We start from the raw sequence: 12,265 nt of genomic DNA on the forward strand, positions 1-12,265 counted from the left end.
ATCCAGTTTTACGTGGTGTGGGTGAGGAGCCGCCAGCAATGTGGAGACTAGACGGGTGTGGTGGGCTGGTGGTGGTGGTCCTGGCAGCCTCACGCCCCCAGCCCTCTACCACTGCCGGTCCTGTTGTCCTGCCAACTGACCACTCTGATGTTACCTCGGCAATAGATGACGTCAGCTTCAAAGTGACTCATTTCCATATCAGTCCTCCTAATCATCTGATCAACACTACCTCACCTACAAGAACTATGCAAAGCGCATTATCTACCAGGAAGTTTCCAGCCTCGCTCTTGCTCACTGTTGGCGCCAGAGAGCGAGAGACAAACCTGGTGACTGTTGGTCAGTACTTGACGCCCCTTGAGAAGGAGGAGACCCTGGCAACTATGTTGATGACCTTCGTTAACACAGAGTTTGTAAACTGTTCTCTGGTGATAGTCGCTGACGGGGGTTACATTAACTCTTCTGCCGTGTATGATCTTGTCCATCTACCTCACGCCAAACAGGTCAGTGTATAGTTAATTTAACCTCAGTTCGATAACAGTAATAAATTAAAACATATACTGTACAGTTTATTCCCCAAATCTTGTCAAACGAGATATATATATATATATATATATATATATATATATATATATATATATATATATATATATATATATATATATATATATATATATATATATATATATATATATATATATGCAAGTAAATCACTGCAGGTCGTACACTTGAGGAAGGAGGAGGACTTGCGTGGTGTCGTGTGGGAAGTTCCCGGGTGTCGTGGCTACGTCTTCCTCCTACATGATCCAGTGCCTCTCCTATCATTTGCAGTCACCTCACTCTCCCTCTGGGACTACCAAGGCAGGTGGGTACTACGTCCCGTTTCCCAGCATTAATCTTTATACACAAGAGAATCAATCAATACTATGATGGATATTACAGGTATATTTGATGGCAGGTTTAGAACTTAACTAGGAATATGAACTCTATTAATGAAGAAATATGGAACTGTGAATCCATCAAACTCTGGGACGCAGTTTTCTACAACAGAACAGGATGTCTAGTAGAGATAATACCGTAAAGCACTTGTTTCTACTCCTCCACGACCTTATCCTCCACCTACCCACTCTTTTACTTTGTGTTCCCTCCATACCTGACTTTATTCCACGTGTTCCATCACGCTTCTCACTAGCAAGCTCTTTTTTATCATTCCTCTAGCGACATGTTCCTCGTACTAGCTTCCCGCCCTCCCTGCCAGGTATGTTGTGGTGGGGGCGACCCTTGAGCAGCTGGAGGACCTCACCCGTACCGCGAAGGGCAGGAAGACTGAACACATCGTGGGAGTCATCCAGGTAAGTACTTCACTGCCAGTAACGAGGAAGTACTAGGCACTTCCCTGTATGAAAGTACGTGGTAAATAGTTCAGTGAGAGGACCAAGATAACAGCACCAACAACGGTATTAATAACAATAACAATAATAATAATAATAATAATAATAATAATAATAATAATAAAACAATATATAAGTTATGTTACAACTCTCATAATAACTTTTCCTCTGTGTGTGTGTGGTCAGTCTGGTAGGGAAGGGGAGTGGCTGGTATACATGAATCAGCTGTACTGGGGGACAGGTATGGGCTTGGTCACCTCCTGGAAGAGAGACAACTTCACCACTCGCCGTTCACCCTTCCCGGACAAGACCTCTGACCTCCGTGGCGCTGTGCTTAAGGTTAGTGGTACCAGGGGTTAAGTCTACCGTCTACTGGAAATGTTCATAATGAATTTTCCTACAGGAAGTAACGTTAACCTCTCCTGTATCACCGTCGACGTTTATCCTCAAGCAGTAACAACCCCCCCCCCCTCCCCGTGTCGTTTTAGTGCATTTGGCTAATAATTATATTTAACGGAATGCTGTAAAAGCTGAGGCGTTCCCATAACTGGCAACACACTCGTTCTCCTGCAGGTGGTGACGTTCGAGTGGGAGCCGAGTACCTTATACTATCGGCAGAGGAACGGCTCGGTGCATCACCTGTATGGGCGGGACGTGGAGGTGGTGCGTGCCCTGGCTCCCATCTTCAACTTCACTATACAGTTCATAGAGCCACCGAACGGTAAGTACTGTACGTCTTCATACTATAGTGTAAAGAATCACCAAATGTCATTAACAACTTCACTATGTGGTTCACACTCTCAAGAGCCAGTAAGTGCTTACTGGCATGAGAGACCTGAGTCTGAAGTAATGTGTAGAGATATAATGCTATATTGTACTAGCAACTTAGTGAAGAAGCTATTGTTTATAACCTAAATCTGTGGACTAATTTACTTTTCACACGCAACAAACTTAAACGTCTCACTTGCCTTTGAAGAACCAGATCAGTGTCCAGGTTTTCAAAACTTGTAGATTAATGTATCTCCTTAGCTAGGATTATGACAATGTGCTTACTCATATGTAGTTACCCTGAAAAAAACCTTCCATGAGAACTGTTTTTTGAGACCGGTAACTGAGTCAGGGCACTGTGCAGGTGAGCGCTGGGGGATGCGTCAAGAGAACGGATCTTGGGGTGGCATAGTCGGGCTGCTGGGTAGAGGCGAGGCAGACATGGCCATCGCAAACTTGTTCATCAATACCCTGCTGGGCCGAGACCAGTTCCAGGCCTACAGCACCGCCTTTGACACTGACGTAAGCACAAGTGTCTATCATTTATTCCCGACTTCACGTGGCGCCATAATACACACACACACACACACTCATGGAAGTTCGTTTTAACTTATTTATCATGTATAGTCTTTAGTTTTGTTCTCTTCCCTCCTTATGTTCACTAATGTTATATTTTTTTATGAAATACTGTTCAACCACCTGTGTCTCACCACCAGCAAAGTTGTCTGATGATCAGGACTGAGCCGCCACTGCCACAATGGCAGTCACCTAGTCTGCCCTACACCCTGGAGACGTGGCTCGCCCTCTTGGTGGGTCTTATCCTCAGTGGCCCCGTCCTCTGCCTCCTGGCCAGGGCAGCTGTGGCCAGGTGAGTCTGTCTTGGACGATAACACCAAAAAAACAATTTCCTGACACTTTGAGACTGTTGTTTTCCGTAAGGGAGTCTTGGGCATGCGGGTGTAGAGTACGGAGGTAGCGACAGTCCTGAGCCAAAACAGACATGATCATTGTGTGTGTGGCTACAGTGTCAGTGGGGAGTTGTATGAAATTCGTTAAGTGATCTTGATCAGTTTTCTCTTCACAAGATAACAATGATTACAACAAATTGTAGAAATCAGGCAATTTGATGTTGCAGAATCCAATATTAAGTGATACAAAAATAATACTGTAATAATATTGAATCCTAACCATTTACACACTGAATTTTCAGGTGGTAAGTTTTATGAGGGACCCGTCTCCGTAGTTCCAGATGGATATAAAATTGCGAAAGTTATATAGATATTGATGATATCTATTTGCCTTTGTCAGCGTTCTAACGTCTAAAAGATTTAAGTTTTTGTTTTTAGTTTTGTCATCGTCTTCCTGAGGATCCTTGTGACTCTGCAGTATCGAGGTTAGAGCACAAAAAGAGCCAATCAGAACACATTCTCTTTCCCCGGCAGCACGGAGGCGGCGGGTAATGAGTCGATGGTATCCCTGACGGTCGCCTATTCGGACGCCTTGAGAATTCATTTCCAGGAGAGCCAGCCTCGCCTGCCTCGCCGCCACAGCCTTCGACTCCTACTTGGCTTCCTGCTGATCTACGCCATCATCCTCCGCATCGCTTACTCCTCTAACCTGACGGCCTTCCTCACCGTCACGAGGCGACCCGCGGGAATACAGACACTGAAACAGCTTTATGAATCTCCACTCCTCCTATTTGAAGCCTCAACCTTTCTAAAGGACAGTTTGTTGCAGTCACCCAATCCTTATCTCAGGGTGAGTCTGAATCTTCCTGTTGTGAATATTGAGAAGTGAGATGTATATATGTATTATTTATTATTTCCTCCTTTCTCTTTTAACAAAGGATTTTATTTTTCATGTAAAAAAAAATGTAACATGCAACTCAACACAGTAACATTTAGTTCCCATTGCCAGGACACAGTAATAACGTGTATTTGGAATGTACTTACGACCAACCATGATTATAATGAAGCGCTAAAATCTCTCTTCATTTTCGCAGGGTCTGGCAGAGAGACATGTTGTGGTCAGAGACATGACCGACATTATCCGTGAAATTATTAAGGGGCGAGGCGTGTTCATCCAGAACCGCAGCGCCATGGAATTCCTCACCAATACTCTCCTAGCTTCTTCCAGCAGAGCCGTAGGTGTACGTATGGTCAAGGTAAGTAACATAATGACAAGTCTTCCCTGAATTTTTTTTGACTTTACAGAAGAGACAATGCAGGCACACAGCATCTTGATATCATACTTGATAGTCCTTGATAGAGTCACTTCCTATGCTAAGAACTTCCTGTTCCTGTTTCGTTATATATTTAGTGAGTCATGTTAGTTCCCGGTGAGTGAAATTAAACAACAAGGTGTCTCTGAGCCGGACCTTTTACACGATTGATTTGAATGGCTTGTTTTAGTATTTCCGCCACCAAGCACTCTGGTCTATGAGCTGGCACATGTAAAGTTAGTTATGATAAAAACATTCTTAGGCAAGTCGAAGTGTCAATGTGTATCTCTTTGCCAACTGTTTTTAATGACATATTTGAGTGACTGTGTGTGCGTGTGTGTGTGTGTGTGTGTGTGTGTGTGTGTGTGTGTGTGTGTGTGTGTGAGGTGCGTCGGTCAGGTAAATGGTCTCATAGCGTTTAATTAGTGTGTGGATGATATGTGGATGTGTAGAATGGATATATACCGCTATTCCACTTGTTGAGAAATTGAAAAAATCTATATAAAAATATCAACGTTTTTATTAACTTACTTTTTAATTCTACCTTTGCAATAATAAACTAACCACCACCACTACCTGCAGGAGTGTTACGCCTTCTTCAACGTCGCCGTCGGCCTCCCAACTAACTCGCCTCTCAAATCCAGCTTAGACCGAGTTATAAGATGGATATTCGAGAGTGGTTTGGTGAGACTCTGGAAACAAGAGTCTTACAGTCTTAAGAAAAAGGTGAATATAATATTGCAGTTCATTTAAGTTGACCCTGTAGCAGAGCAGCGAGACAGGACCATTTACGATTATGACCGATTTTTCGTTGTAGTTTGAAGACTTACGTTTATTCAACAGTACAGTACTTACAGATTTACGCAGATGAAAGCCCACGATGGGACCAGAAGCTGATGACTCTTTAGATCATATACTTACGGTGTGTGTGTGTGTGTGTGTGTATTTCTCACATCATCGTCTATTCTCACAGAACAAGAAGGAGTTGAAGGGAGATGGAGCCAGTGAGTCTGACACGATGGAAGCGATCATTACCAGTGACATGGGTCAGGGTGGCTTAGTACCCCTCAGCCTCGACCACACCCAGAGTATCTTCTACGTCCTTCTCTTCAGCTACTTATTATCAGCTCTCATGTTCCTCGGAGAGTTAACCTTTGCTAGGAAGATGTGACTCACTACAGCTTCTCTGATCGTGTGAAGATTACCCCCCCACGCCCCCCCCAGCTTATTTCACTAGATTAGACACTCCAATACTAATTTAACCTTTACATACTTAATAACGTTATAAAAAATAATAAACAGTTCATCACAGCTTGAGTGACGTATGCATTCTTCTAGTGTATTATTACCAGAATCAGATCTTTAAGGAAGGGTGGATGGTGGAGTATGACACAAAGGACTGAGTAAAGATGGTGTAACAGCGAAGGGAACTCTGTGAACACAAACATGAAAGGCGACTGTAAATACAAACAACAAAGAACTGGGAAAACACAAACAACAATGGACTCGGTAAACCCAAACAGCACTAGACTCTGTAAACATTTCACTACAGTACCACAAAATACGTAAATCTACAAGTTAGGTTCATCTCTCCCTCCTCTAAATTCCTTTCTAATGACAGACGAGTTTCATTAACAACATAACTTCAATACAGAAAGGAAATACATCAAGAACAACACAAAATAGTAACAAAGCTGAAACATATTCACTCTAGGAAAGGAAATGTAAGTAGGGGAAGGGGGAGGGGGGTGGTCAGTGTAAATGATGAACGTTTGAAGGTCAACAAATCCGGTTAGTATGGGAAAGGACAGAACTGCCGACTGCTTTCACGATTATATTGTTTGTTATTTATCCCGTCAATTGTATTTCTATCAAATTAAAAATATTAATTGAGAATAAACTAAAATAAATTGTTCTTGGCGCTGGCGAGAAATTATCTACATAAAGACAAAATCTTTACAGGAAATAAAATCGTAACTGATAACTTAAACACCTGAGAATACGTTTTAGGCACAACCAGCGGATATAGTGATGTATAATACCATCAGACCGTGGCGTGAAGCACAAGTGTCAGGCCACAGTCTCGGTAACACCGTCTCTCCTAGTAACTGTATATACGTGGCTAACATCTCCCCACAACTCGACCATGATGAAGAAGAGTTTAGTGTTTGTGGTTGTGGTGTGCCTCGCCCTCACTGTGGCAGCCAAGGTGAGTTGGCTACTGAGTTATTTTTCAAGATATGATACTGTTTATGGAATGTACTGTACGTGTCTGTGTTTACTTATATATGTTCGTGCTTATTTAAGTGTGTATACGTATATGTGGCAGTATGTGAAACTGTGTATGTAATAATATATAATAATAATAATAATGATAATTAAAGGGTTATTGAAAAAGTTCGGCAGCCCGAAGACTGAAAATATATAGTGAACATAAATGACTTATTACATACAAAGACATGGGGGGCGGGGGGGTTAACAAAAGCTTTCATAAGAGAAAGGAAAAGGAACATACAGTGAACATACAGATTATTGTTTACAGTGGAGGTCACGTAGATCATGTGCGCTGAGGTGTTGAACAGCAAACACGTAGTGTAGTAAGTCCCTCACAGATGGTGTTATGAGGGACCTCACGTGGTATAGTAATTCCCTCACAGATGGTGCGATGAGGGACCTAACATGGTGTAGTAATTCCTTCACAGATGGTGTTATGGGGGAACTCACGTGGTGTAATATTTCACTCACAGATGGTATTAAGAGGGGCCTACGTGGTGTAGTAATTCCTTCAAAGAAGGTATTGTGGGGGACCTGGCTTGGTGTAACAGTTCCCTCACATATGGTGTTATGAGGGACCTGACATGATGCTGTAGCAACTCATTCACTACGTGGCATCGTACTGCCATGGGGACACCTCGTGGTCTGGTGTCACAGGACCTCACTCACTCAAGTGGTGTACAGTCAGGTGCAGTCCCAGGCCTCCCTATCATGGACGGATAAACACATCGCTGCTTGTTGTTGGGTGTCACGGGCAGTTATCACTGGGTACCTGGGACATCACTCTGTGAAGTTTAACTTGGGTACGACTCTCAGCTGTTACTGTTGTGTTGCTTTCACTGGCTTAAGCACTGTTCACCACTGTTCAACACTGGTTCTATTCCTTAACGAAATGAAATAGTAACGTCTGGCGAGAACTTGGTGATATTCTGGCGGGGAGTTGGGGTGTGTGTCAACATAACAGCTGACCTGGCCGCCGTCTTGGCCCTTCAGTGGTCAAGGATGTATGTATAAGAACATAAGAACATAAGAAAATAAGGAGTCTGCAATAGGCCGGTTGGCCTGTGCTTGGCAGTTCCTGTCGAGTTACTACCACTCTCTATCATCCATGAATCTATCTAGCCTCCTTTTGAAACTTTCCAGAGTTCCCGCACTTACTACAAAGTAGCTAAGCTTGTTCCACTCGTCCACCACCCTATTTGTGAACCAGTTTCTTCCTATCTCCCTCCTAAACCTAAACTTATCTAACTTGAATCCGTTGTTCCGAGTCCTATCCTGCTCGGATATTATAAGAACTTTATCTATATCCCCTTTATTGATTCCTTTCACCCACTTAAATACTTCTATCATATCTCCCTGCACTCTTCGTCTTTCTAGGGAATGCAAGTTAAGTTTCTTTAACCTATCCTGATATGGACGGTTTCTAAGTCCCGGAATCATTTTTGTCATTCTTCGCTGCACCGACTCTAGTGAATTTATATCCATTCTATAATAGGGGCACCAGAACTGAACCGCATAATCGAGGTGCGGCCTGACTAGCGCAAGATATAGTTGCAATAAGACCTCTGCACTCTTATTACTTACACTTCTAGATATAAGACTTAATACTCTGTTTGCCTTATTTCGAACATTAACGCACTTTTTCTAGGCCGTAGGTCCGGGCTTACAAGTACCCCTAGGTCTCTTTCACAAGTCGACTTCTCTAGGTTGATGTATGTATGTATGTATGTATGTATGTATGTACAGTATGTATGTATGTATGTACAGTATGTATGTATGTATGTACAGTATGTATGTATGTATGTACAGTATGTATGTATGTATGTATGTATGTATGTATGTAAGTGTATGTTTGTATGTATGTATAATAATAATAATAATAATTAACGGTTTATTTAAAGAGCATGGCATCCGGAAGGCTGAAAATATACAGTTCCATAATTGGGGAATGGGTCACTTGATTGATAAATAATATACAAGTAACATAAGTGATACAAATGTGTGTGTGTGTGTGTTATAATGCAATATTCAAGAATTATTGCTCACACAGAACATGTCACACACATAGTTAAATTACTGCTTATTTTTCATCACTAGGAAGAATAAAATGCTACCTTAACTTACTCCTCCCTATTGTCTTATGTTCCTACTGTGTAATATAAGGAATAGGGTAATTAATATTATCCTCCTGCCTTAACCTAACCTAACCCTCACTATCCTCTGCCACCCCTCCAGGTAGCTTTAGATGAAATAAACTAAGGTGTCTAATCTTCAGGTGATGTATTAAACTCTTATCAATATGGATTTGTATTTGAAAGTCTGATGTAAACATGACCTTATTACCATAAACATCGGCTGCACACACGGGGCAGGAAACATCCCTTACCACCCATCCTACTGAGTGAAAAGAAAATAACAATGTAAATTTCAGCTATTGTTTTTCTCATATCGTGCTATTTCCTCCTTAGCAATAGAGGCGGTAATTCCCTAACATTTTCTTTTATTTACGTCACAATACGGAGCTTAGCGATATATACACTTGATGTTCCTTACCAACAGAATTAAAGGTTTAATTTATATCAGAATCAGTAAGTTTGTGTAGGTATAGGGTATCTCATAGGTCGAGCATCGTAGGAACAATTGATGATGCCATTTTGTTTTGTTTTCGTCTTCTTCAGGTAAGTGAATCAAAACAAATCAACGAAAATATTCCAGAGAAAAATAACCCAAAAGGAAAGAATCGATTTAATATTCACGTACGGAAAAACCAGATGCTACGTACGTCAGTTAGTTGTAAATGTCGCACTCCTGGTACACTGTGCCTCTCTGTCTCCCTGCCTGGCTAGCTAACTCAACACCGGGTCCCACCCATCACCCACACACACAACATGAACCAAACATTCTCATTACACATCCTTATACAAAGAAAAAAAAATGGTGTTCTTTTTGAGTAATTTCACTATTTTTACTTTACATTTGACAATATACTTTTGTTTTTGATTCCTTTCATAGTATTAACAAAGTGGTAGCTACTAAATTAATGCTGATGTGATTATTAGTTGTGTTGAGGTAGGTACCGTAAGTCGAACTGTATCTCTTACCATGATAATTATTTCCTGTTGGTTTGCATCCCTCGCAGCCTCAACCGTTCGCAATTGTCCCAAGCATTAGCGGACTATTAGTCGAGATGCCCTGCCGCGAGTGTTACATCCTTTTGACCAATGGCAAGTGTGTGCGGAACTTGGCCAAGCGATGCAACCCTAAAACACCAGTAGTACAGGAAGTGCTGAGGCTTCGTTAAGAGCATTCAAGCAAGGGTAGAGGCTCACTCTATTAAGCCTTATAGGACTCAACAATTTTTGTATCTTATGATCAAGAGAGAATAAAACTGGAATATTGAAGAACCTTACTTTATTTAACCCACACATTACGTTGATTATTTAATGTATTAAAGGGAGATTATTTTTTTTAGCAAGAATGATATCTAAATTAATATTATAAATTGTTTCTTTCTTCTTTGACTCTTCAATACAGGACTTATACATTAAAATGACCACCATATTTCACCACTTAAAAGTATTCTTAGTTTGTTTACGGTTTTACTTAAAGGGACAAATGGCAGTAAAGTACTAGACTAAACATTTATCCCTCAAAGGTTGAGTTATTAACTTAATCTGGGGTACTGGAGGGTAGTCGTCAAGAGCACTACTGTCAGAGACCATTGAAGACGGTGTGTGATGACGGCGGAGACACGAGCAAGGAAAGGTATACATACATACATATTACATACATACATACATACATACATACATACAGCACATACATACAGTACATACAGTACATACATACATACATACACACACGTACACACACACACACACACATACATACATACATACATACATACATACATACATACATACATACATACATACATACAGTACATACATACAAACATACATATATACAGTACATACATACATACATACACACGTACACACACATATACATACATACATACATACATACATACATACATACATACATACATATATACATACATACATACATACATACCAGAAAGAGGTTGGAGGCCTTTGGAATGTGGCGTTATCGGCGAATGCTAAGAATAAGCTACACTGACAGGAAAGCAAATGAAGAACTAAGATCATCAAAAACTCCAAGAAATACTTGAAATATCCAGAGATTATAGCGCCTGTAACTGCCTAGCTTAAACTACAGACGGGCAAGGGGTGACCCAATTGAGGTGTATAGACATAGATTACTTTCATGTGGTAAAATATAGTGTTATTTTATTTTTAAGTACTTACTGCTCGTCAAAGAAGAAGGGATACAATGCATAGTATCAATTTAGATAAAGTATCTTTCTTGCTAAGAAAATATCTTGCATAAAATAATCAAGGATCTATACCTGGAGCTGGCGGACGCCCGCCCCACAAGGGGTCACAGCTCAGGGTTGAAGAAGCCACAAGTCCAGAAAACTGTGAGGGCAAACTTTTCGGAGTGAGAGTTGTGAACTCTTGGAACAATCTGCCAGAGAGTGTTGTGACGGTACCGAGTGTGAGCTATTTCAAGACCAGACTTGACCAACACTGGAGCAGGTTTAGATACATTCAGGAGCCAGTGCATGCCCAGTTCTTGCCAACAGTGCGTAACAGAGTCGTGACCGACCCCAAGCGATTAACGAGCCGATCAGTGGCTAAGAGAACAACAATAAAATGTAAAAGTAATTCTAAATTAGGGATGAGGGGAATAATAACAAATATTATTGCGCAAAGTTGAGGCGTAGGATGGCCATGGAAAGGCAGAGGTTGGGGTGGATAAATGAAATTAAAACGTTGGGTCCCGAAAAAGATACAAAACCTTAGAGGATTGGTAAAAACAGCCAGAGAACGTTTAGAGTGGAGAACTGTGGTCGCCCACCCTCAGATATGAGTACGGTGCTGTGATTGATTGATTGGCTAGATTAATGCCGATATGATTATTAGTTGCTTTATGGTAGGCAAAGTAAGTCACACTGTATCTCTTACCATGATAATTATTTCCTGTTCTTTTGCGTCCCTCGCAGCGTCAACCGTTCGAAGATTTCAACAGATACACCATTGCCAGACTATTTGTCGAGATGCCCTGCCGCGAGTGTTACACCCGTTTGACCAATGGCAAGTGTGTGCGGAACTGGTCCAAGCGATGCAACCCTAAAAGACCAGTAGTACAGCACGTTTAGGATGGCCACGCAGGAAGGGCTGAGGCTTCGTTAAGAGCATTCAAGCAAGGGTAGAGGCTCACTCTATTAAGACTTATAAGACTCAGCAATTTTTGTATCTTATGATCAAGAGAGAATAAAACTGGAATATTGAAGAACCTTACTTTATTTAACCCACACATTACGTTGATTATTTTATTGTATTAAAGGGAGATTATTTTCTTTAGCAAGAAGGATATCTAAATTAATATTATACATTGTTTCTTTTCTTCTTTGACTCTTCAATACAGGACTTGTACATTTAAATGACCACCATATTTCACCACTTGAAAGTATTCTTAGTTTGTTTACGGTTTTACTTTAAGGGACAAATGGCAGTAAAGTACTAGA

General features: G+C 41.1%; 1 protein-coding gene across 1 annotated transcript; it reads left to right on the forward strand.

The window, feature by feature from the left end:
• LOC121876714 (glutamate receptor ionotropic, kainate 2-like) lies at positions 1-12,030 on the forward strand. The gene is made up of 12 exons (XM_042382072.1): positions 1-500; positions 717-862; positions 1,256-1,349; positions 1,575-1,727; positions 1,962-2,109; positions 2,521-2,678; positions 2,873-3,024; positions 3,599-3,914; positions 4,159-4,320; positions 4,960-5,103; positions 5,351-6,586; positions 11,741-12,030. The coding sequence occupies exons 1-11, from the start codon at positions 39-41 to the stop codon at positions 5,546-5,548; spliced, it is 2,133 nt and encodes a 710-aa protein (XP_042238006.1). The 5' UTR covers positions 1-38; the 3' UTR covers positions 5,549-6,586; positions 11,741-12,030.
• Positions 12,031-12,265: the final 235 nt, after the last annotated feature.

The sequence above is a fragment of the Homarus americanus genome, unplaced genomic scaffold (assembly GCF_018991925.1).
Source record: "Homarus americanus isolate GMGI-L3 unplaced genomic scaffold, GMGI_Hamer_2.0 scaffold53604, whole genome shotgun sequence".
NCBI lineage: Eukaryota > Metazoa > Arthropoda > Malacostraca > Decapoda > Nephropidae > Homarus > Homarus americanus.